The sequence below is a fragment of the Acipenser ruthenus genome, chromosome 11 (genome assembly GCF_902713425.1).
Source record: "Acipenser ruthenus chromosome 11, fAciRut3.2 maternal haplotype, whole genome shotgun sequence".
In the NCBI taxonomy this organism is placed as follows: Eukaryota; Metazoa; Chordata; class Actinopteri; order Acipenseriformes; family Acipenseridae; genus Acipenser; species Acipenser ruthenus.
In genome coordinates this window covers 730,197-756,404 of record NC_081199.1, presented here as the reverse complement: position 1 = coordinate 756,404, position 26,208 = coordinate 730,197, and the positions used below count along the sequence as shown (strand labels likewise).

Here is a 26,208-nt window from a genome sequence, read left to right as displayed (position 1 = left end):
GAAATCGAGCGCTGTTTGGTTCATAATTGGTTTTAAACAGGTCTTGCTGTGCACCTCAATGCTGCAATTACAATCATAAAACTCAGTGGCAGCAGTTATGGATGGCAAATGGTCAACAATTTAAAACAGATCAATGCTTCCAACAACATTTGCCTCATCAATAACTTCTCTAATATGAGAGGAGGCAGCCCTGCACTGAAACAGACAACGAGACTGCGAGAAGCATGTAAAGAATCTGACGATGCATGGAATTCCAGCCCTACGCCCTTTAGGAAGAATGTACAGTATATCAACCACTTGAATCATAAAGACAAAAACAGGATATAGAGCAGCATATCTAGAATACCAGCCTGAAAGGACAGATGAAGTGGAAACTACTTCCAGTGCTGACCTGGCAGATCCTAAATGTGGCAGACTGTAGATTTCAATGAATAAACCGTGGGTCTATAGAAAATACACGTGTGCATTATGCTCTTCACTCTCTCACTGGACTTTCAGCAGCCTTTCCATATGACACATGTTACACATATGAACGACGTGCGTGTGTGTGCCTGATAATCACACCTAATCAAACACAGGGTGTGCTTTCTGCTAAAACGCCTCCTGTGCTCATTAGACAATATATCCTCCATAAAGTGAGTTGCTTGTTTTATATTACAGTTTAGAAAACAATTGCACACCGCTTTACTGCTGTCTGTAAAAATAAGGCTTTACAATTCACAAGCTCTGTCTGGGGTTTATTGTAAACAGCTTTGGATAATTAAAGCACCATATTTCATCTTTAAACAATTAAGGATATTCCTTTACACACACAAAACTCCATGTGCTGCCATTTAGCAAAGCATCTGCTCGGGGGTGTGTAACTATAAACAAATACAGAGGATTCATAATTTCATTAATTATAGCTATTAGCTAAAGGCTGTCACCGAGTAGAAATAACATAAATTACTAAACACGAGCACAGCTGGGCTGTGCCAACATCTCCCATTCATGATCAACAGAAGAAAACACACACACACTGGATCAGCATGTTAACACACACACACACACACACACACACACACGATCAGCATGTGAACACACACTGTGAGCTGGAAAGTGAGGAAGTGAGAAGATCACAAAGATCTGTTCAGTACCCCCGTCGCTGCAAATCTTTTCACTGGTTTGTTTCCTAAAATATTTACTTGAAATTGACTTTACAGGACAGGGTGCCGACTTGAGCCAGTATTGCTGGGAATGTATAACATACACGGCTCAATGTGAACTACAGCAGGGTAAGAATGTCTAACATACACGGCTCAATATGAACTACAGCAGGGTAAGAATGTATAACATACACGGCTGGATATGAACTACAGCAGGGTAAGAATGTATAACATACACGGCTCAATGTGAACTACAGCAGGGTAAGAATGTATAACATACACGGCTCAATGTGAACTACAGCAGGGTAAGAATGTCTAACATACACAGCTCAATATGAACTACAGCAGGGTAAGAATGTATAACATACACGGCTGGATATGAACTACAGCAGGGTAAGAATGTATAACATACACGGCTGGATATGAACTACAGCAGGGTAAGAATGTATAACATACACGGCTCAATGTGAACTACAGCAGGGTAAGAATGTATAACATACACGGCTCAATGTGAACTACAGCAGGGTAAGAATGTCTAACATACACGGCTCAATATGAACTACAGCAGGGTAAGAATGTCTAACATACACAGCTCAATATGAACTACAGCAGGGTAAGAATGTATAACATACACGGCTGGATATGAACTACAGCAGGGTAAGAATGTATAACATACACGGCTGGATATGAACTACAGCAGGGTAAGAATGTATAACATACACGGCTGGATATGAACTACAGCAGGGTAAGATCATTATAAGGTTCCAGTGGCAAGAAGACAAATGAGAGCTACAACACATTGGCACGTTCTCACATTTTTTCCTTAACCACTAACATTTTAAACATCAACTCAATAAATTGTTCACAAGATCAAATATGCTGCAGCAATGCACTGCATATCCATTTTCTGTTTGCACAGATGAAGGCACGAGCCAACGCATCTGTACACTTGGGGCTACAGTTTGTAAACAGGGTTAAACATTATTTTGCACAATGGCTGAATAACCACTTCTAGACTGAACTCATATTGCCCCCAGATTAAAGGCTGGAATGTTTTCCTGAGAGCTGTGCTCTAATTAGGGTTGGGAAACCTGCATACGCTACTACTGTGAAACATCAAACAGATTTAGACTTTTAAAAATAAAAAAAGATGGGCTTTTGATCAGTGACAATCACATGTTACAAAAAATGTCATCAGTATAAGCTGGGCTGCTGGTCCTCCCAGCACATCTTATTTCAAGTCAAGAATGGATTTTCACTGACATGGTGGAGCAGTTATCCCCCAAACTGACCCAGCAGCAAATAGGCACCTGGTGTAACACTGGAACAGTGCAAGCGGGACGAGACTCACAGAGGTAAGAAAAAACACTTCCACAGTATTCACTAGGGGTGTGCTGGTCCTCATACTCTTAATTGCTTGGGCAGGTATTCAATAAATCCATTCACTAACGTGTTGATTTAAAAATGAGAAAAGCTGCCTTGAAAATCATTGTCGGTGCACGGCCTCGGAACAGCAGTAGAAACTCCAGCGCCTCGGATGAGAGGGAAATTCACTCCCACGTGGCTTTTAAAACACTCCGTGTGGAAGGGAATCGCCATCGATTGTAGTAAAGGTGAGGGAAGGAAAGCTTCCCTAGTTTTGAAATCAACACATTAATGAATGGATTTACAGAGTATCAGCACACCTCTTTACAGTGGGAATCTATAATAAGAATCCAAGCACAAAGATTGAGGTTCTGAGTGGCTCTCTAAAAGCATGTGGTCCGTAGCCTAGCTGGAGAGATCTTCTAACAGCTCCAATCTCCGTTCTCTCAGAAACCGATTCTGTTTAGGATCATTTTTAGTTATTTTAGTTGCCACACTGGGAGAAATTATTATTATAATATTTTTTTTAACCTTAAACTCACTTCAGAAAAGGGGCTGAACATTTCTCATGGAAATACATTTTTTTTTTTTCTGGAATAGTTAGTATGAATGATAAAAACATCAATCATAAAAAAAATCAATTTAAGCAGATACAACAGAGAATTAAGCAGAACACAATAAACTGGTCTGAAAATGTGGAAGTACCGTACTTGAGTGTGCCCTCAAGCTGGAAAAAAACCCCAACAGAGGGGTAAGTTATCCAGCGGGTATATGAAGTGAAAGGAGGCTGTGGGAGCTCTTGGGGGTGGTGGGGAGAGTGCGGGAGGCAGACGCGCTACTTATCCTCACATTTCGGGGTGGGGTAGGCAGCACGGGCGGTGCAGTGGGCGGAGCAATGCTGGCGGGAATGGGCGTGAAGGTGTGTCGGTGGGTGTGTTGGTGCTGGTGCGTATGCTGGTGTTGGTGAAACTCAGCTCTCAGTAGAGACAGGGAGGTTGCTGCGCCGCTCCGCTCTGAACTCTGAACCAGGAAGCGGTTGTTCAGCTCTTGCCGCAGCAGGCCATGCTCTGCAAGAAAATAGCGCAAGAAGGGAAAAAAAAAAAGAAGGGGGGAGGGGAGACACACGAAAAAAAAAAGCATAGGGGCCAGTCAGTTTTCACAACAGAGATAAAGTAGAAAAAAATATTCACCTGACATTCTCTGTTTCTCCAGCTCATGCTGTGAGGGTTTTCTGCGTGAGGACTCATTGGTGGTGGTAAGAGAGTTGCCTGAGACAAAGTACCAATCAGAATCCCCGAATGAGGCTGGCAATACATGATTGGCTGGTTGAATGATATCAACAGGCTGGTATCTAAAGACAAGAGAGAACACCAAGAGTCATCTCAGCAGAAAACATCGACTCTCTTATCCCCAATGTTTCTACATACTTGAATCTGTCTGATGCCCATGCCTGTCCTTTCCCGAAGCGGAAGACATTTCTGTTCTCTTAAACAACAGGGCAGGTTTAGCTTGGGAAAAGGAGAGGGGGCGTGTTTCAGGGATCATTGCATCACTTAAGAGTAAGTGGCGGGGTTCCCATAAATATAGCGTTACGCGTCCCCACGTGCTGCTACAACTGTTCAAGTAACGGACCTGTCATTTTAAGTGTCATTGTTAATGTCCTGACAACTGTTTACACTTAGAACTTTAAAAGTTTGTTTCAAAGCTCTTTTCAAAATTGTCGCTCTAGTGCACTGGGGTTTGAAATTTGACCTCTAAATCACTGCAGAAAGAGCGATGAAAAAAACCATAACAAGTGCTCTGGCTTTTCTCTTCCGTACCACATCATGGATCATTATTGCTGGACATTTTGAAAAGAGCTTTGAAACAGAGTTTAAAGTTAGAAGTGTAAACAGTTGTCAGGATGTTAACAATGAAAAGAAAAATGACAGGTACATTATATAAACAGTTGTAGCAACACATGGGGACGTGTAACGCTATATTTTTTGGAACCCTGCCACTTACTCTTTAAGACTTTCATTGCTTAGCAGTGGAGCCATTCCTGCTTTTAGAGTGAGTTTAATTAGACACAACCATGCATCTTTTTAACCATGAAGACTCACAGTAAAACCTGGAATGGCTGGAACTGCTATGCAATTGGAGACTTACATGATGCCCTGATTACTGAGCAATATAAAAATCTCTGACATCTCCCTGAAATCTGACAGGTACAAATAAACATACATACATATCATCATGATATATGCTATTCTGTTAATAGCATACATCATGACATATCAAACACATTAGCGACTGTCTTTTCATACTGTCAAAATAACATTGCAACGTTGCAAAGAGATCAATGTACATTTGTAAATAAATACCAGTCAGAGACCACATGGAAGATGTTTTACCAGTATACCTGAACTGTATAAACAGGTAAACAAGGTATACAGTATACTGTATTCTAACTGTGTGTGTGTGTGGATTGAAACACACACAAACACAACCTTAATATTAATACTGGCTATAGTACAGTGGCTATAACTTCTTATACTAGTCAATCTTACCATGTTGAGTCACAGAGTTTTACTGCAGAGGTTGCCCCGATTTAAATGTCATTTAACTTAAACTGATGAAAACACTTCTCATGTGCACCTTTGCAAGGCTGTTATACTGGACTTACAAGTCAGTACAATGTACTTGCATGGCACTAAGCTTGTAGCTTGGGAGAACATGTCATTATTGGTCTGCTAAACAGCATTTACACATGTCTTTTTACTCTTGGTTTTTCTCCAATCCCAAATCATTGGACTTCTTAATCCACGTGTGGTGGATAAACGGACACAAAATACGACATCTTTACCTGTGTAATCATAGCAATGGTGGACAGACATGCGCTGCAAAGATTGGCACACAGTAAGCAACTTGTAAGGTAGCGTGTAAATACCAGCTTACACTGGATTCGGTGCAATGCAACAGAGGAGCATTACACAACCAGACTGCTATTTTAAATCAGCGAGTTCTGAGGGCAACATGGGTTTTAAAACTGCGGGCAATAAACTACTCGGCAGGAGCATACAATACATGCAGATTCCTCCTTCCCTTACTAATAACATTTGACTGCTGTGCAAGCAGAAGGTATTTTGAAATAATACCTTCTGCTTGCACATTTGATTTGCTGATTTGAAATAAGGGCAGCGCTCTGCAGTAAATAAATGCAGTTACTGCATCAGAGACAACAACTGGTTTCTGGCATCAGTGAAAACTGGCTCTGAACTACAATTCCCAGACTGCCTTGCTGCTCACACACCTAGTCTAGAGTGCAAGCCCGGATGGGCGACAGAGGCGGAGCCTACCTGGAAAGCCGGCCCCCGAGGGGTGCCCTGGGACCACGAGACTGTTTGTTGGTAAGGTTGGAGGTGGTGGCAGTGTAGCTGGGGTTGCGAACATGGCCGGATGGTGGTGTGGCGGTGGTCGCAGCGAATAGTGCGAGGTAGCGAGGCTGGCAATGGACAGCGGCAGGGCGGGATTGGACGAGGGGTGGCCAGCGAAATGGGGGGAGGGGGGGAGGTGGTGTTTCGGGAGGCTGGCGCTGGCCGCACTGCTCGCGCTGCTGCTTCTGCTGCTGTTGAAGAAGAAAAAACAAAGAAACAAATGTTAGTGGATTCCCTCTGTCAGGATCATTGGATACAAAGGTCAATTGTTGGGAGATCTTTCCATTTAGTCTCTTTTACAAGAAAGTCCTGGACAAAAATCGAAAACACTTTGCAAACGCAGCCGGATCTGTTTATCACGATGGCCGCTGGCACGGTCTTTAAAACAGGTTTGAGTCGTGTGCTGCTGCAACAACAGCTGAGAACTCTTTTGAAATTCTTTCTGAAACTTTTCTTGAAGATGAGCCTTTGACTCTGGTTGGAGGAAAAAGTCAATAGGATTTAGAAGACAGACTTTCCTTGTTGGCGGAGACAGAGGAATGCGGCCAACTCTTGTGATTGGCTCAGGGGTCAAGCCTGTGTCAGGGCAGAAGCCCTGCTGCTGTAAATAGTGTGTGTGGGAATGTAAGGTTGGCAGGGACGGGGTTAAATCTGTCCCTGCCAGCAATCACAGGTGTGGCCATTCCCCAATTAGGCAATTGAGTGCTAACTGGGGAGTGGCCACATGTATGAAAGGGAAGGAGAAATCCTTGTCTGGTGGGGGAGTTTGGTCCTGTGTTCATGGAATCTGGAGTGAAGGCGAAAGCCCAGCCTACAAGCACTGATTGTATTGTTTTGTTTAGCCTTTTATTTTGACCCTCATGCCTGTTTATTTGTTCCTGTTTATTTGTTGTTTTGTTTAATAAATGTGCACGCTAGTGCTTAAACTGCAGCTTCCTTGTCTCCGAGTCTCTTTCCTGGGCCCACAGCGCTATCCTGTCTTGACTCAGCAGGTCGAGGGACATCCCACTTCTCACACCAGCTGTGACAGGATAGCGCTGTGGGCCCAGATGTTAGTTGGCAGGAAAGAGACTCAGAGACAAGGAAGCTGCAGTTTAAGCACTAGAGTGCACATTTATTAAACAAAACAAATACACAGGGAACGAGGGCCAAAATAAAAGGTTAAGGGTCAATTCCCTAATTGGGGAATGGCCACACCTGTGATTTTTATTGACGACCCTCAGGTGGCTCATTTAAATGAGCTGTGGCTCTAACCCAGATCATTCCCTTTGGCTGTTCTACTTCAGGGAATATTTTTTACTGCTACAAAAACATTCTAAAAAACAAAAATGACTAAACAAACTTTCCAGTTCAGTCTTTGACAGTATTATCTCTCTCTTCAGTTTATTCTTTGGATCTGGATATCCTGACCACCAATTCCATAAAAATCGACAGATTTTTCAAAAGAGGAAAAAAAACAACAAAATCACCAAACTGCTACCGCTCTCACCTGATATTATTAAGACTGTTGTAATGTTGCAGCTGGTGATGCACTTGGTGGTTGAATATGGGCGGGGCGTGGACCTGAGGGGGCGGAGCTCGGAGCTCTGTCTGAGGTTGTGATTGGGCGGGCAGCGGGGATGGGGTTGGCAGTCGGACGGCTGCTGCCTTCTTCACAGGCGGAGGTGGGCTGCGGACTCTGGTGCTGGGCGGGGGAGCCGCAGTGCTGGCGGCAGCAGCAGTGGGCAGTGAGGATGCAGCGGGAGGGGAGGCGGGGATGGGGCTGGGCGCAGGAGGCACAAAGGGAACCTCTGTGCTCTGCTCCTGGCTACGCTGGAGCCCAGAGACTTTGGTCGAGCTTGATATCTTCGATTCAAGATTTTCATTCGAGTTCAGACCTGCAAATGGAAAGAAAAAAAAAGGAAAAAAAAAATTCAAGATGTTTGCAAGATGACAAGTGTTTCATAAGTCCCAGAACAGGGAGATGTATTGCAGGAGATGATCTCTCTGCATGGTAAGGTGCAGGAGCTCAAGGACACCATCCAGGACTGTGGGGCCACATTAAATTACCTCTGTTGTGGGGTTCAGTAAACACCCTACACTGATACAGACTGATAGAAATGTACCCCCTTAACACACTGCTCTACAGGATCTCTCCAATTCTACATAGTATAAGAGGTTGACTTCTTGTGATGTTATTTCCCCTGAAGCATCGTTTGAAGCAGAATCTCACAGCAAAACATTTTCAAATGATAACATCTGATCCTGCTGAACTGGGTCCCAATGCAGAATCAAAGGTCATGGAGCCCAGGGCTGAGCTGTGTTTAGAGACGCTGGGCTAGCTGGGAGCTCCCCTGTAGTACCCAGTGCCTGTTTTTTATATGATCCAGGCTGAGCCCTGAGCACTTTACCCCAAACCTTTGCCTCGAGCACGTTTGACTGTAATCAGCTGATCCAATTTCTCGGGGCGATCCAGTCAGTTTTAATAAATCATACCTAATTAAAAGTTAAATGCCTTTTCTATTCAGGGCTTTGTAGAGCACACAATCTGGCATGAAATAATTATGTTTCAATTGTGCTGTGAAGAGAGATCATGGCCTCTTATCGCGTCTCTCTTCACCGGCCGCCCCCCCCCCCCCCTCCCTCCTATCTTGTCATTGGTTCCGAGCACCAGGTTGAGCATGAAACCAGATTTTCTCTCCTTCAAACTTCTCTAAAAAGTCAATGTACATGCAGTCATTTAGTAAATCTTCCCTTGAATGCGCGGCTTTTCACTGCATTTTTGGAACTCTTTGGAGCTCCAAACGCTGTGTCTCCTGTGAATAACCCGATTACGCGATTGTCCCATGACTCCTGCAAATGGGAAAAGTCTGGAAACCAAGTAGCTCATAAGAATCAGATGATTGAACCAAGAATGAATCAAACCCAGCACTCGAGGTAAAATATACAAAATAAAACGTATTGTTTTTTTGTCCACTGTAAGATGGCACTGGAATGAAATGTGTACAGTACAAAATATGAAAACGTTACCACTGTGGGTACTATTTTATATGTATACACAGCGCATACCATCGTAGCTCCCCTTGTGCTTCAATTGTCCATGAGTTAAAAAAAGAAACATTGCATTCCCACTGTAATGCCGCTGCACTGCCACTGGATATCAGTTACAAAGGACTCTTGTACCAGCAAGTGCTACTGTATTGATCCCAGGTGTGTTACTTGTGTATTGGCAGTAAAAATAAAAAAAAACATTAACAGATTAACGGTAATGGACGCATTGCTAAAATCCAATCTGTACGTCTCCAATCAGCGCACTTGATCAACGACGGAGCGTCTCATTGAGAAAATCCCACATTCTTAACATTCCCGGCCCAGAAATAGACTTACAAAGGCTCACACTGGTTCTTACTATTGCCAAACGGATTATCCGCTTGAATTAAAAGCCATGCTGATTGTGAGTAATCAGCACACCCCTTCTGGAAGCCGTGCAATTGGCTGGGCTTGCCAGTCTGGTAATAGCTCTGAGTCTTCAGAACAGAGAGAAAGGCACGGCTCTAATCTGCACACTTAACACAACCCGGGTTCCAGGCGGCTTAATGGAGCCCTAATTAACGGGCTCGCTTCAAACCAGCGAGAGCTGAACGCAAAACTCTTCATGGAATTTGCAACTAGGTAACAAGCTACAAATAATGCTTACAAGGACAGCTTGAAATCCCCACCGACCCTGCAGAAGATGGGTAAGGGAATACTGGCCTATTCAAATGTGTGTGTGACTTGCAGGGTTTCCAAAATGGACTAATTCTAATGGAAGAGAGAAAGCTCTCATCTAAATCATGCCTGGCAGAGAGGTTTCCCTGGAAGCCAGTCTGCTGGGCATGTGCTACACAACACAGGCACATTTCAACCTTTAAGGGCTGTGTATGTTAACATGAGGAGGGTAGGGGGGCTTGAACATGCAGGATCATTTCTGTAACTTTCCCAGTAAAATTAGGTTTGGTTGTGCAATAAATAACTCAGGGACCTTCCTCAACGTTATATTATACAATATGTGTGTCTAATTCCATCCCAGTCAAACAGCCTGCTCAAGCCAAAACCTGACCCTCGATATTCTCGCAGGTGATTCATAGCGTCTGCACACATTTGTGTTTGTTTTCTTGTGGTTTGTGTGCCAGCAGTGGACAAGAAGGCAGTCAAAGTCATGCCTCAGAGCCAGAACAAAACAGGGCTGTTTGCTCCGTGTAATTATGGGGTGAAGGAAGCGATCCCATTCCAGTCGTTTGTGTTCACGCTTTCGTTTGTAGGAATTGGTATACAGTACTGCTTAAAAGAACAATATTACTTAAAAGAAGATTTGTTTTTAGCCAATTATGTTCACATGCCTGTATATAGAAGCAATGTACTTCTCTCAATAAACACAATTTAAACAATACGAAGGGTAGGCTCCCAGTTTTGCTCACAGGCCTTTTAAGTCTTTCAGCAGTGTACTCTTGCACTGATTTCTATAGGACACAATTTTCTTGCGTTGTTACAGAATGAAACCCATATTATCCTGCTGTTCACAGCAGAGGGTGAAATGATTCTGCTGAAGGGAGACACACTCCAGCACTCATTAGACCGCCGTCCTCAGGAGGTAAGTAAACTGGCATGATACAATGAGGTGCAGGCTAGTCTGATGATGATTTTAATAGGATTTAATGGGGTTGAGGAGCCATGCTAGCTAACCTTAGTGACTCTGTCACAATCCTCCCTCATTAAAATATCTGTCCAGTGGGGATGAGGCTGGAGGGGGATGGGGGTGTTGAGAGGAAAGTATGTTTCCATTATTAAAAAACTTAATTAGTTTTAATAATTGTGCATTTTAACTAGGTAACTGATATTAGTTCCTGCTCTTATATGGTCCAGTGTAATTACATAGGAATGACCATCTGAACAAAAAGCTGTTACCTGGTGTAATTCCATGGTAGCAGCACATAAACCAGTAGTTACCATGCATGGATCACAGGTAGTTACCTAGTTATTATTATTATTATTATTATTATTATTATTTATTATTATTATTATTATTATTATATTTCTTAGCAGACACCCTTACCCAGGGTGACTTACAGTTGTATACAAAAAAAACAAAGTACAATTAAGAGCAAGATACAAAATACAATAACTTCAGTCCTAATAAGAGCAAACCATGTAACTACATAGTTATGTATACCCTGTAATCTAAATTGCTACCAGGTCCGTTTTCTGACATAGACTGCATGGATGGCTCATCTATGGAGGAGTACACTGTACAGAAACACTTGCTGTAAAAATGAACACGATTGAGAGACACTGTAGCTTCAAGGTCATTCTTTAAAAGACTGAGGAATTTTGAGAGTGATTGAAGCAAAAGGATAATCATTATGAAACTCCGAGTCAGGGCTGGTGCATGAGCCAGCTGCTGACAGGGAGACTGCAGTCTGTATGCTCTGCACAGCAAGATGGCATGGATAAGGTTTCTGGAGATGGCAGGTGAAGACCACAGAGAAGTGATCTGCAAATCGGGGGCCGTGACACACTTTTTAAGGCTGACTGATGTTCTAGTGGTGACCTGCGTGACCCCTCAGCACTCCAATCGCTCCTTCACGAAGCTCTAGTGTTTAATATTCTTCAGCTCTGACCTGATTTATAGCACAGGGTCACCCCTCAGCAGCTGGAGAGCAGGGCCTGCCCTGGAACAAGGGATGATGGGAAACAAGACAGGCAGAAAGCTTCTGGGAGGCAAAGATTCACGATGCATTTCTAAAAGCAGGCTTTCTATTGCCCTACGAGCAGCAATTGACACTGAAGTAAACTGAACGAATGTATCGTCTGAATTTCGGAGCCGCTGCACCTTAAGTGCAAGATGTAAAGCATTTTTAAAATCAAAAAAACTTCTTGCAAAATGATCACATGATCAGTAATCTGCAAACCTGAAATCGCAAGAAAAGAAATCCACGCAGAATAACGTATGATTATAGTTTACTGAACCGCTCCGCTGTGCAGTGGCGTTTCGCTCAGCAAATTTACTGTCGGATTAGATTTACTGTCGGATTAGATTTTTTAATTCCCCCAAAGGGCCTCCAGCATTGCAGTCTGACTCTATGCAAATTTTAACCACCTGTGTAAAAGAATTATAGGCACATGCTCCCCCACATCCCCCCCCCCCACCTCTCTCTCAGGGAACCCTCATGATGCCTGCAGGGGGAGCGGTGCAGGCATCATGAGGGTTCCCTGAGAGAGAGGGAATCAGGGGGAGCGGTGCAGGCATCATGAGGGTTCCCTGAGAGAGAGGGAATCAGGGGGAGCGGTGCAGGCATCATGAGGGTTCCCTGAGAGAGGGAATCAGGGGGAGCGGTGCAGGCATCATGAGGGTTCCCTGAGAGAGAGGGAATCAGGGGGAGCGGTGCAGGCATCATGAGGGTTCCCTGAGAGAGAGGGAATCAGGGGGAGCGGTGCAGGCATCATGAGGGTTCCCTGAGAGAGAGGGAATCAGGGGGAGCGATGCAGGCATCATGAGGGTTCCCTGAGAGAGAGGGAATCAGGGGGAGCGGTGCAGGCATCATGAGGGTTCCCTGAGAGAGAGGGAATCAGGGGGAGCGGTGCAGGCATCATGAGGGCTCTCTTGGCACAGGCTGGTCCTTTAGACATGTGGAATGTGCTGTAGCAGTCATGGCTGTGTTCGGCAGCTCTCAGGCTGTTTGTCCCCAGTGTGGCACGTACGTATTGTTCCTTCTTTTCACAAACCGTGAATCGGGGAGCTTATACAGGACTAATAGAATTAAAACCTGTCTGGGCACAATGCTTCACAGTGGCAGGTGGATTTTCAGAGCCTCCCCTCCTCTTGTTACAAGGGGTGAAGGTTAGTTCTGAAATGCAATGCAATGCACGCAGCAAGTCCGGGGCTGTGCCCGGCAGATCTGTTAAGCCTTAGAGATTTCCACAGACTATGCCTGCTTATTATCAGCAGCCTGTACTGTGTAGCAGCCTTGTCATTCCATTCATTAGCATGACTAGCTCCTCCATCGGACTAGGAAGAGCCTTAACAGCATGGCAGCAGCTGTCTCTATCGATTACTGGAGAGGACGCTGCTCAACAATTAGCTCCATGACTGGAGACAACACACGCCACTTTCAATAAACTCTGCTGCTCCACTTCGTTAACTTGAGAACATGAGACGTGGCTGCAGCACACCCACATGCACACGCCTGTAACAATCAGCTGCAATACATGTATGTACACACACACACCCACACACACGGAAAAACAGAACTACTTCTGTAGCTGAAAAAAGCATATTTGTGCTGGAAGCACAATTGTGATGATAAAGATGACACGTAATATATTACAGGCAGAAATGTAAATACTATAGCATGGCAGTGCAGCAAGTGCAGACATGTGACAGAACGCAACCCGGCTGTTTAGAATAAGCTCAGTGCACAGGGATAATGAGATCACAGCTGCGACTCCGGGGAAGGGAAGCTGCTATTGATTCTTCACTACAAATCAAGAGGAAATGTATTAACTGCTCCAATTAGAACATAAACACAGGTCCCAGAGCTGAACACCCTACCCAGACTTCTCAATGCAGCTTAAAATGATCAATAGCGCCAACCTCAGAGCTTGCAGTCTACACCCTGGTGTGGCACCCACAGCCAGAAACACACCGTGCATCGTTGGGTATTGAGCGGAACAAGATCACTGTTAGAAACATCACGGATTTAGGCTGGGTGGTGCCTAACGACTCAAATACAACGATTTCTGGAAGTATTTGTTTAATTGCACAGGTTTACAATATTATCATTAGGCACTCCCAGAGCCAGAATGTGATTTTACACCCAGAGAGCTGATACATTCTGTAAAGGGGGGATGGTTAAGCCTTGAGCCACTCAGAGAACATTTAGTAGTTCTGGACTTTTTGACTGCCCTTATCCTAGCTAACATTCAAATGCACAACAGCAAAGTGTGAGATAGAGTAGAACGGCTAAATTATCAATGGACTCAACGGGCTGCAATATGACAAAAAAACTGTTCTGTGTTGAAGTGCCAAAGAATACAACAATGTCCTACAGGGACACACGAAAGGTGCATTTGCTCCGATTCCTATCCTTCTGCTATTCCCTTTGTCTGGCAGCGACGCTGCCGTGGGTTACCAAGCATGACGAATAAGAAAAAAAAAAAAGAAGGGAAAGGTGTTCGGCCAATCCATGAAAATGTATCAAGACAGCTTCATCTCGTAACCTGTGGGGCTGCTGACGGCTGCCTCCTGCCACCGAGGCCTGTCACATCTCGTTTCCATCCCTCCTCCCCCGGCTGGCAGCATGGACTGAGGGGGTAACTCAGCAAGACAGCCTGGTGACAGAGTGAACAAGGCCAGAGCTGGGAAACCTCAGGGATCGTGTCAAAAGAAGCAGAGGAAAACGGCTGTTCGGAGGGTGCTGCTACCTTAACAACAAGCTTACTGAAGAGTATAAGAAAATAATGAACAATACAGACCAACAAACTTACTGAAAAGTATAAGAAAATAATTAACAATACAGCAGGCTCCTGTCAATGACAGGAAACATCACGTCAAGAGCGTGTGCACATTCACGTAGTCTGGAGTAAGCGTGCACACTAACTGCTGCCTCCAGTTCCTAAATCAGCATGTGATGTGAGGGACGGACATTTGACATGTTTGTGTTTATTAATGCCAAAATATGTCTGCATCAAAAGATTTAAAGCCAGGCTAGGAATGGAAGCAAATGGGAGTGACTGGTTTGGATGAGTCAACACAAGTTTTGATGAGATGTAAATCCAACATCCTATTGTAAGTGACTGTTGCAGTTGTTGATGCATAGTTCACCCCCTAGTCTCTGTAAGCTGCTTTGGATAAAAGCATCTGCTGATTGACTAAATAATAATAATAATAATAATAATAATAATAATAATAATAATAAATCAGTCTGTTTGTGGCTCTAGTAACCAACACATCCGAAAACTGCCTATCAAGACAGCCAGGTATTTTTCTTCACTAGTCGGATGGTCTTCATAAAACGGCACAGGCACCAAAATGATTTTTCATTTTCAGTGAATTTCCTCGGGAACGCTGGGTCTCATTCTGCGTTGCTTTCAATAAAGCCTCAAAACATATTCTTTGTAAATGGGTGGCACGGGAGACGTGCTTGAAGCTTCTATTGACAACATGAAGAAAATGCACCTCCCCCCCTCCCCTTCATGAATAGATTTAGTTATTGACCTCTGCAGAGAGCTGAGTGTCGTCAAGTGTGTCTGTGTGTGTGAGCGCAGGATGACGGGAGCTTGTTCAAGTTTTTGTAAACAATTTACAGGGAGACACAGATGGCCAGTCGCTGCTAAATCTAATATCCAAGTGCTTTCCCTTTAAAATGCACCTGCTGCAAGCTCAAAAGAGCGTTATTGGATTCTTTGTAGTCTAATATACCAGGCTGAGGCTAATATGTGCTCCAAGGCTCTCAGGGGCAAGCCTTCTATTTATTGTATATCAAACAATCATTGCTGACCGCAAGACCTGAAATTGCCTTGCTTTGAAAAAGAAAGAAAGAAAGAAAGGACGAAAAGGAAGATAGAAAGCCTCTTAAACCAAGCGGCTTAGTCTTTTATTGTTAAAAAAGCAAAAACTCTAAATCAGATTAAAACTCTTTTCTTTGAACTCTTCCTGAGCTGGCTGAGTGTTTGAAACAATATCCCAATTCCCTCCAGTATTTATATAGCAGACTCTGCTTTTTCAGTTTGAAAGCACACAGACACGTTAGGAATGGATTGCAAATCGCATGCATGTAAAACGGTTGTAATGTCAAACGATATCTCTGCTGAACATCTGAAATACACGAATGAACATACTGATGTACCAGACAGGTTTGCGCTCCTTTAAACATGCTTTCTGAGCGCTGAGAGAGATCAAGTGCTATCAAGAACAAAAGGCACATTAAACCAAATGACAGGACTGTATGACAGGGCCATTGTCTGGCAATGAAGGAGACTCACCTCTGCTCCGGCGCTGTAGGAAGATTCTTTAAAAGCGTTTTGCTCCTGTACACAATCTTGGACAAAACCAGAAGAGATGCAGCTTTTATATATTCCACAATACATATTGGTGGGGGTGGGGGGGTTAAATTACTCTAACCAGTCACTGCACATTTATGGAAAAGCGTGTGCTAATGTACAAACGGCAGGCTTTTCCAGCGTTTGGTCCAATCCCTGAATACACCATTATAACTGAGAGCTTCTATGGATCCATTTTAAGTCAGCTGCAATGAGCTATGAGCCTCAGATCTGTGCAGAAGCATGATAACCATTCGTTTTGGCATTCTTTTTTTTTTAAATCAATTTTATTGCCTTGACATGTGAATCACCCTGAGTTTGAAATGATAAAAAAAATGAAATCAATGGGTCACAATGCAAGCACGTTGCTATAGACAAAGAGAAGCTCTTCATTTGTTTTAATGTTAGTTTGTATTTTTTGCTCCACAAGCAGACTACACTCTCCTTGTAGCCAGTGCATGTGTTAATCAGGAGATCAGTGAAAAGCTGCTCTGGCTCTTGACGCCCTCCAGTGATTTTCCTGTTTGCTTTGATGACCGACCTTTTGTGATTCTAATTTTGCCAAATAAAACAGCGTTCCTTCGGCCGTCTGAATGGCCTTCTTACTTTTGAAGGCAGAAGCTGGCAGCTCCAAAGATTTGCATGAAAATGAAATGCCAGTCCTTCTCATTCTTTGGGGTCCTGGTTTTATCCAGTTATAAGGGCTGTAGAACATATAGCAAAGTCTGCACAGCAAGACCTCGAAAGTGCTGGGTTTTCAAACCCCTTCCTGTTGGATTGCAGTTCACCTCATACATTACAGAAAGGGTCAGTTTGTCATACAGAGTTGGACTGTTCATTCATTGTTTTTGAGTACGGAACAGTATGAAGTATTTTGCAAGCTGGCATACATCCCATGAAGGAAGGTTAAGCCACAGTTGGGACTGCAACTTCTCTCAACTTGAAGGGGAAGACATAGCCCAGATGGATACTTTTCCTTTGTCAAGAAAAATCTTTACAGCCTCATTAAACTGCCGGCACCGTTTCAGTAGAAAAACAATAAAAAACACCACTTACTGTTACTGTAGAAAGCCAACGGCCGCATACATGTGGGTTTGTTATTATTCACGGAGCACATCTGCAGGGAATGGTTGAGTGGGAAAGAGTCGCGAGAATGACGGTTGCCCAAGCTCCAACAGTCAGGGCAGAGGGATAAACGTTCAAAGCTCTTACTCTTTGGAATGTATGCTTTTTTTTTTTTTTTTTTGAAGCCCCCTTTGGCTGCAAACGTCTGCGGTCTGAAAATATTTACATGAAGCCGCGGGGCCAGACCGCGCAGACGAGGCACACAGAGGTTCACGGAGAGAGCAGGCTTGTGTCGTACAATAGCTCTTTAGGAGGACGTCTCGAGGGAACCCCCCCCACCCCAAAAAAGAGAGGTGGCGCCCTGCTTCCCTTCTGGTCAGGATCCATAAAAAACAAACAGCAACCAGGGGAGCACACCGCTGTATGAGATTATAGCCTGTCCGCTCCAGCCTTCTACATACTGGACTGTACAAGTCACAGCCCCCCTCCGCCTGTGAAATACCTGAATAGGAACATCAACACGAGAGAAGTTCCTTAGCTTAAAAAACTTTCAAGATGGACTGTAGGCCTTTATAGAGGAGCAGTGAAAAAAGTTCTAAAGCCACACAGCAGTGGAGGGAACCACATTTCTAAAAACACCCAAATTTGGCAAAACCAGATAGACTGAGCAGCTTTTGAAAACCTTAAAAGATGTAAGGATTTTGCACGGCAACATTAAATAGAAAACAGATTTAGATGATTCCTTTAAACAAACAAAACAAACCCAGAACAGAAATCCGTTATCAGCAATCGCATTATTCAGAGCAGAGATTAGCCGGGAGACTAAGCTATTACAGTTCAGAACTCAAATCGATCCGGGGATGTGCAGAGGCACGCTATCCACTAATCAGCGACACAGCTGGCGTACTGAATGCCATTTCCTTTCTGCAGCCCAGCCTGAAATGCAATGCTGACAAGAACGGGAGCACCGCTCGGTAAGTGGCAACATGTGACTTCCTGTAAATTGCTTCCCTTAACACCAGGATGACTCAGGCCCAGGCCCAGAGAGCACACGATCTATAGTGGATCAATAAACCTCCTGCGCATACGCCCTGTTCTTCACTGCTCTGAATGAAATGTAAGATGACCGGTGGTCATTTACAACTCCCTCTGGGGCGTCCCGTCAAAATCACTTTGTGTTTGTAGCCTGGGCCGGTGAAGCTCTGTGCTTTGGGAGGTGTCCTATTGCTCTGCTCCATAGGTAGCCTCCGCTGGGGAGCTGGAGCGCCGCGACGCTCTGTGCACTACAGCACCGTATTGACTACCTGTCAGACTGCTGCTTGTATAGGAAGTCTCGGGAGCCTGCATCAAAGCCAGGTTTAAGAGGCTGGCTAACAGCATCTTTTCTTGGTAATGGCAGAAATAAAGTGACTGTCAACTGAAGCTTTGTCAACATCTATAGCTGTCCACTGGGGTGAGAAAGAAAAGTACACCTCTGTGTACTTTTTGATTGCTTTGATTGCTTTGATTGCTTGTTTTATAGAGTGAAGGAATGGGCATGCGCTCGTCTAGGGCACGGGGCATCACCTCTGGGCTTGGGGCACGGGGCATCACCTCTGGGCTTGGGGCACGGGGCATCACCACTGGGTTTGGGGCGTACCCTCTGGGCTTGGGTGCAAGAGTTCCAACTGCATCTGTTCATGGTTAAAATAAACTAGTTATGGGATGTTGCATTAGGGCAGTGGTTCTCAAACATTTTAAAGGGCCACATTTGCGGACCTGAAACATGACATGGGGCCGCAGTAGGTGCAAGTGGGCCACGGTTTGAGAACCCCTGCATCAGAGTATCAGCCAGGTGTATGTGATTCACTTGCAAGGCAAAGTGTTTAAGTGATGCCTAATACAGAAAAAAAAAAAAAACGAATTTAAAAGTGAGGGTTTTTAAATGTCTTCATTTATATTCATGGAGTGCTTAGTGGTTAGAGAATAGCAAAGTGCGTGGGTTCAAACTCAATAAACCCTTGAGAATGGAAACCTGGAGGGAACCGGAGTAAGTTTAATGCAGCCACAGCATGCCCTGGCCTCACATCATCCCTGCATTGGCTCTGAAAGGACTTTCGGCTTTCGCGAGACCATTAACATTGTAACCTACTCTGCTTCTACCCGTATAACTACCTTCCTAATTGCCTTGCTGCTAATTATAACTAGACGTCGGCAGTGCAAGGTGCTTTAGGAGATGAAAACGCAACATTAGAACAGCAAGGGCAAAAGCCGTCTGTCGTGTTAGGCTCGTTTTCAAGCTACATGAATTTTTCCACTGTGGAGGGCATAATCTATTTCTACAAATGGAATAAATTCCAATCCATTGTCGTGGTTTTTTTTTTTCTGTTAGTACTAAAGTAATTACCATTTTCCAATTAAAACACTGGCCCATGTTAATTAACATATAAAACGATTGGCCTGGCTTGCACAAGCTGAAAGTGCTTCAGTGCCAGTGCACTGCATGCAGTGTGTGGGTTCTTGATACCATGCTGGCAGAAACTGCATGTTGAAATTCTATGGCTGCACTCTGAGTCTGCAGTGGCCCCGTGTAAGGCACGCAATTCCCTTTCCAACACTGGGACAGTACAGGAGGGGACGGTTCTCTTATCAGCAGCTGTTGATGCATTGCACATGAAAAGAGATTTGGACACCTGAACAGAAGGTCATTTAAAATTATATAAAATATCGACAGGGAATTGAAATGCTCCTAGATTGTGAAAAACGCCGGACGATTGAGAGAGAGAGAGAGTGGTATTTTGAGCCTCGGAGACTCATTCCGGGAGGTAACACGCCGGACGATTGAGAGAGAGTGTGTGTTTTGAGCCTCGGAGGCTCATTCCGGGAGGTAACACGCCAGGCGATTGAGAGAGAGTGTGTATTGAGCCTCGGAGGCTCATTCCAGGAGGTAACACGCCGGACGATTGAGAGAGTGTGTTTTGAGCCTCGAAGGCTCATTCCAGGAGGTAACACGCCAGGCGATTGAGAGAGAGAGTGTGTTTTGAGCCTCGGAGGCTCATTATCGGGAGGTTTGCAATTGCTTTCTTCCCTCCCTGAAGCCTGTCTCCTGCCTTAAATAAAAATAAATAAAAAAAGCAATCTCTGTCAGGAATGGCTCAATTAATAATTAAACAAGTGCTTTACTGTACCTCTTGCAATACAGCTTCTATTTGTTTTAATCTTGCGGACAGGAAAGGGAGGCACGTTAAAACTGTATTATTAATACTAAATATAACAATAAAATACTAGGAATAGTACTCATATAACATCACAGCTTATTTAGCTATAAGCAAGCAGCGCTTGGAGCTTGCAGAATGAACCGCACCACACACTGTGCACTTGGTACTATATTTCATTCACACCCAGACTTCTCTACAATGCTCCACTTCTAGAACTGTGTCAAGTGGTGCAAACCCAGCTCAGGTCAAGCTCTCAATCAGAAGTGAACGGGTCAAACGCAAGGTCAGATACAGGTAAGGACTGCATCACAACAACCGTCTAGCTACAGGAGAGCCGTGAATAGAACAAAAACAACCTGAACCGCCGGGCTAAAATAAATATTTGACTACTAGAATAGATTGCAGTGCAGTGAAAGGACAGCAGACAGAGTGCTCAAGAAGCTGCAGTCGGAAAAACAAACCAATCACAAAAGAAAGGAAAACAATGCAATTCAATGCAAGCAGCGGATCACAGATTGTTAGCATAAGCTCTATAAGAGAACGGATCAGCCCTCTGCCTGATTCAGCACAATAACAGCAGCTCAGAGACCACAATTACGGTGTGCATGACTGTCAGACAATAATCTCAGCACACACACTCTGCATTTATTTGCTATGAAAAGCAGACTTTGCCTGTGTGTGTATACTTAGACATGTAATGGTTGGCAGAGATGGTTTTAGGGGCTATAGCAACCAGGGCAATTGCCCGTCATATCTACAAAGTAAAGAAAAATATATATTTAATGCAAACATTCAAAATAGTAGCGCATGTGTCATTTTAAAAGTGGCACAGTCTAGTTCAGTGACACACTTTCAATTTACGACATTCATATAAAATGGTATAATGTTATAACAATAATCAGGTCTACTGATCTCTCAGTTCGCATTCTGAATTCTTAAAATGATTTGTTTATTTCTGATGTGAAAGTAGCAGTGGACGTCATCCAGTGTGTGGGTGGGAGGAGGATGAACGAGGGAGGAGGGAGGAGGGAGGGGCCCCACGCCTTAGGCTTGGCCCGGGAGCCCCCACGAGTCTGACGCCGGCTCGGGTGGCTGGCCGAGTATTCAAAAGTAAATATTAAAATCACTTCGAACTTTTGCCTTTACAGTTGGAGACACATATGAGAAATAGATTAAGTCACGCCCTAAAGATTGAAAAAACAGAGTTAAATGTAATATTTCTGTTCAAGGTTGTTGGCTTTTTTTTTTTTTCCCTCTGCCAATTTTCTTTGTTCCCCCGGCTTAAATCTAGTATGTGTGGGCCAGTAAGTTTAATGGAAACAATTTATTAAGTCTGGCTTAAAATGCCATCTGCTGCTAAGCCTCTTAAGGCCGCTAAGCTCCCCGTTTCGCCTGCAGCTCGCAGCGCTCACTGTAATGCGCGGTTTAAAATGAGCACAACGGGTCAGAATTAAATCAGGATTACAAGGGCACAAATCCACTTCAAAATGGGTCCCTGCAAGCTTTCTCTTCTCTGTCCCAGGAGGAGGAGGCTGCCTCAGAGACAGGTTACATAAAAACGGCCTTTTCACTTTGGCATGGTGGGCAAGTCAAAAGGAGTCACAGACCAAGCTGGCACAGCTTCTACAATAAAAGAAAAACTAAAAACATCTTAGGAAAGAAATGTATCCAAACTAACCAGTATCTCATTTCAGTATTTAACCCCAGCTCAACTCCTGCAGAAACGAGGGCAAAACACTAGGGCATCTGAACAGAAGGACGGCTGTTAAAAGAGGAAACACTCCAGAAATCCTGCAGTCATCCAGTAGGTAGCGTTGATAATATTACTATTACAGTACTGACAACCAATTCATATTGTGCGTCTATTGCAGTAATATAATCTGGATTTATTTAACACGCTCAATTTACTGGACTGGCATTGCGGTGTTGCTGAAGTGATCTTATCTGCAGTACATGGACGTGTAAGCATAAGATTAAAAACCAGGAGCTTTTAGTGTCCCGGGAAGCGTATTGAAATCCCAGGACACCTTCCTCAAAACCGGGATGATCCAGGGAAAACAGGGACAGGTGGCAAACCTAGCAGAAGCTAATCTGTGGAAAACAGGATTAGTGCACTACTGGAACGCCTTGCCTATCAACATACAGGAACGGTCTGAAACCACAGTAACAGATGATTTGAAATCTAGTTGTTGGGTTAAGAAATAAAAAAGTGCAGGTTCTCAGCGATTAAAAAGAGTCGCTCTGAGGGGCTGTTTTTAATCTAAAACTCCCCAAGCCATAGCGAAAAATGCCCTGCTCTGTTGCTCCGTGTCTTATCAACACGAATGTACAAATTTACATGAAGCGGTCCTTTCTCATTTCGTCCGTTATCTTTTTCAGGTTTCAACAGCACAGGAAACCTGAACAGGCTGAGCGGAACAGCGCATTTGGTTGGTATTGCAAGTCTGGACAGTATAGGATGGAAAGTCCCGAACCTCCTGATGTCACTCTGCAGGTAACTCTACAATCACATCGGCCCCTCGTATGTTCTATGACGTGTCGTTGTCCTTTACATGGCAATGCGTGTGGAGATCATGGGCTGCAGCTCACAGCTCTACTTCTGGCATTAAACTAAGAAAAGGAGGAGAAGCAGCTTGTTTTCCCACTGGCACCGATTGCTTGCTCATACTTTGTTGCGGTTCACCAGATGAGATTTTACCTCTTTATAGAATAGAATGGGACCCCAGACAGAGAGAAACCACATTAAAGCCTCCACTGGATTCAAACACCCGTCTCATTGCACTCAGACTGCTCAGAAGGGGACTGATGCAACACAGGGGTTATTTGTTGTCATCCTCCTCAGCTGGGAACAAAAACTCTCTGCTCCTTCCTTGGGGAACGGTCCCACTTCAAACAGATAGCCTTCGCACTGTCTCTTTATTCTGAGTGGGATTCATTCCTCAGCCCTGCAGTGATGTGCATGCATGCAACAAGCCTTCACCACACATGCTTATACAGCGAGGAAAGCTGGTCACAATACACCTACCTATCAATTTACATAACCCTAACTCTAACCCGTAAAGACTAGGTTCAAGACATTTCTTTTCAATCAGGCTCCAGTTCAGCTAGAACTGTAGCGTTTCTCTCGGTTCGTGAAGCACCCACACATGCTTGTAATCGAAGGCGCTACAGCAAAAAAAGCACACACATTTAATCTTACGAGAAACTATTCATATACAGCATCTGGACATAAATAACACATGGAAACATGGACATGAATATGAAACACCATGCCTACCTTTACTTAGTGTGGGGGAGAAGAGCTTCTCTGATCCTACATCAGATGCCTGGAAGAAAGAAGAAAGGAAACGTTTAAGAAGGTTTGATTCTGAACTTCCCTTCAAACCGTGTTTAACAGAATAAATTGGAGACACCATGTGATACACAGCAATGATTAGTTAATAGTTATTAGATGCAGCCGTACGCCTATAAACACATTCACTGACACCACTAGCTGAAATGCTTGTCTACGTGGCTGTTTCAGAGTTTAGCTGCAGCATCACTCACAACTTGAAGTCATACTGGCTTTACAAAAGTGTCACCGCTTTCTGCATTGTCTTTTGACAATTAGAAAGAAAGCAGTTTTTTTTTAACCCTTTCACAATCATGGTGTGTAAAACGCTTTCCCCTCATTGCGTGCAGGCAGGACCAAGTATAAAAACAACTAAGCAACCTGCCACATACATGTCTGCTTCCCAACATCCCATGCCACTGGCTACTCCCGGAGAGAGAGCCTTACACAATGCAAGCTAGTCTCCATTCACCTGGGTTTGTTCTGAACCTTTAGAAATGCACAAACAGCTCTGCACTGCAGCACGACCACTTGCTTTACAACACTCCCCAGCTCTCACTGAACTCCAGGCATGTGTGGAAATCAAAGCATGGCTGGCAGTAGGGGGCAATGTTGTGCCATCAATAGCCACTGAAGAGACCAGGCAGGCACTATCAACAGAGATGTCAAAGTGAAAGGAAAGGGAGCCTTAGAAAGATGCTCCTCAATAACATGTCACCGGACTGCCTCTCAACTGCAGTGCTGTCTCAGTCCAGGTATTACATCACTGCTCATCTCGTACTGCCTTGCCTTTCTATATAACAATGTGAATGTCCCTGCAAGCAGAAGCACATTCTACTTCAATTCAAGAACAGCGCTGTCGCCTTTAGATTCCAGATGCACCTGCTTTCATCGTACTTCAACCCCATCAGCATTCAAATAAAAGGGTTTCAGGGAAACCACGGTACCACACCACTGCATTTCTATTCCTTTAAAGAAATCACGACTTCCGTTGCTTTTCTCTTGAAAACCGGACTCAGTATGGATCAGTAGCCAAGTGCCTTTGGGAGGAAAAATGAAACATTCCCACTCGGGTAAGTACCTTCACAAAACAACCAGGACTATCTCAACCGTATGTGTTACATAACAAGCCTGATCGCTTCCTTAGATTAAAAAAAAAAAAAAAAAAAAAACATCATTTCACATTTTCAGTACAGTTGCCAGCAGAATGTAGCTCACCTGCTGCAATTCTATCTCTCTGTCTGGTTTGTAAACAGTGTATTGTGTGCTGTTAAGGATGGTGAACTGGAGGAGTGCCTGTAATGTGACATTTATTTACTGCGGTGTCAACAGTGTTTTAAAAATGTATTTTCACTTTGGGTGGATCTTAATTATGTTTTCATGACTATACCTGATTTTTAAAATGTTGTTTTTGTGTATTATATTAAAATTGTTCAATAAAGTCTTTCAAAAAGTAAAAAAAAAAAGTATCTATTCTAATGAAAATATTAAAAGCAGAGAACTAAAACAAACTAGTGGATTATAAAAATCACAATAAAACTTGAAATGGGATTGAAATGTTTCATCCTTCTTCAATTCCGTTGACAACAGGCCCTCCACAGCAATACGACTTGCCAGATGCTGTGGCAGATTGCTCAAGGCCCATATAAGAACTTTAAGATCCACTTAATAGAGGAAATTAACTTAAATGCCATTATCTGTGGTGTTGCTGTTCTGGTATTAACCTCAAGGACTACACAACACAATGCACACCCTGTGCTTCAACTCCCAGTCCTACTGCCACCCGCTTGGGAAAGCTGCAGATTCTTACAGCAGCCCAGCGCTGGAAACCTGAACATATGTCATAGCAGTTGGTTTCCTCCCAGCTCCAGACTGCTATAATCACATACGTGTTGTACAGAAAGAAAAAAAATAAATAAAACACACAGCATGTTTAAAACACAGCCTTCAGCTCTCACACATCTATTAAGCTGGAAGCAGTTTTCTTTCCGCAAGTGTGAGAACTCAAAGGAAACATTCAACTATTGGATAGGAACCTTGGCATTTGTTCCAGTTTCCCTACGAAATCCTTTTGATTTCACACCTCCCCCTCCCGTCCCCCCTCCCTCATTTCAGTGCTTCTCTCTCCTGCTGCGGTCATGTCGAGGTATCAGACAGCGAGAGGAGAATGCAGCGCTTGCATTGCAAGGAGAAGCCCTCTTTCCTTCAAACCAGAGTCTACTTTGACCCTTCATGCTTTTCCAGGCTCCTTGTCTCTTCTGTATTCTCCAGACGTGCAGTGCATACCGTGCACAATCTGTGAGTGGGTGTCTGATTCTAAGCCAGCAAACAGTTTCCTAGAAGGGCTGGTGGAGGTGGAGTCTTAGAGCAATGCACACACACACACACACACTCGCGCACACACACACAGATGTTCCAGCTGCTGAGAGCTGAAACAAACAGGTTTCCAAGCGTGCTGGTCGAAGAATGGAAAGATTGAGAACTGGTGAGATTTCAAAAAGATTCAGTGTAAATAATAACATATACAGCAGGCCAACTGTCATCGATCACTACTTGAAAGATACTGATACTGCTGGTACTAATAAAAGGCAGTAACGTACAGATTTGGCCATGACAAAATAACATTGTCCCGA

General features: G+C 43.9%; 1 protein-coding gene across 8 annotated transcripts in view; it reads right to left on the bottom strand.

Moving 5' to 3' along the window:
* The window catches only part of LOC117973323 (autism susceptibility gene 2 protein-like), a 219,343-nt gene that overhangs the window by 10,188 nt on the left and 182,947 nt on the right, over window positions 1-26,208 (bottom strand). For 5 of the 8 annotated variants that reach the window (XM_059032725.1, XM_034925294.2, XM_059032726.1 and 2 more), the window contains 4 exons: window positions 23,522-23,570; window positions 7,416-7,803; window positions 5,849-6,117; window positions 3,360-3,577 (listed from right to left, as the gene is read on the bottom strand). In XM_059032725.1, the coding sequence (XP_058888708.1) occupies window positions 3,360-3,577; window positions 5,849-6,117; window positions 7,416-7,803; window positions 23,522-23,570 (924 nt within the window). Of the gene's footprint in view, window positions 1-3,359; window positions 3,578-3,700; window positions 3,862-5,848; window positions 6,118-7,415; window positions 7,804-23,521; window positions 23,571-26,208 lie in introns of all 8 variants that reach the window. The other 3 variants (XM_034925295.2, XM_034925297.2, XM_059032724.1) reach the window with 2 other exon arrangements.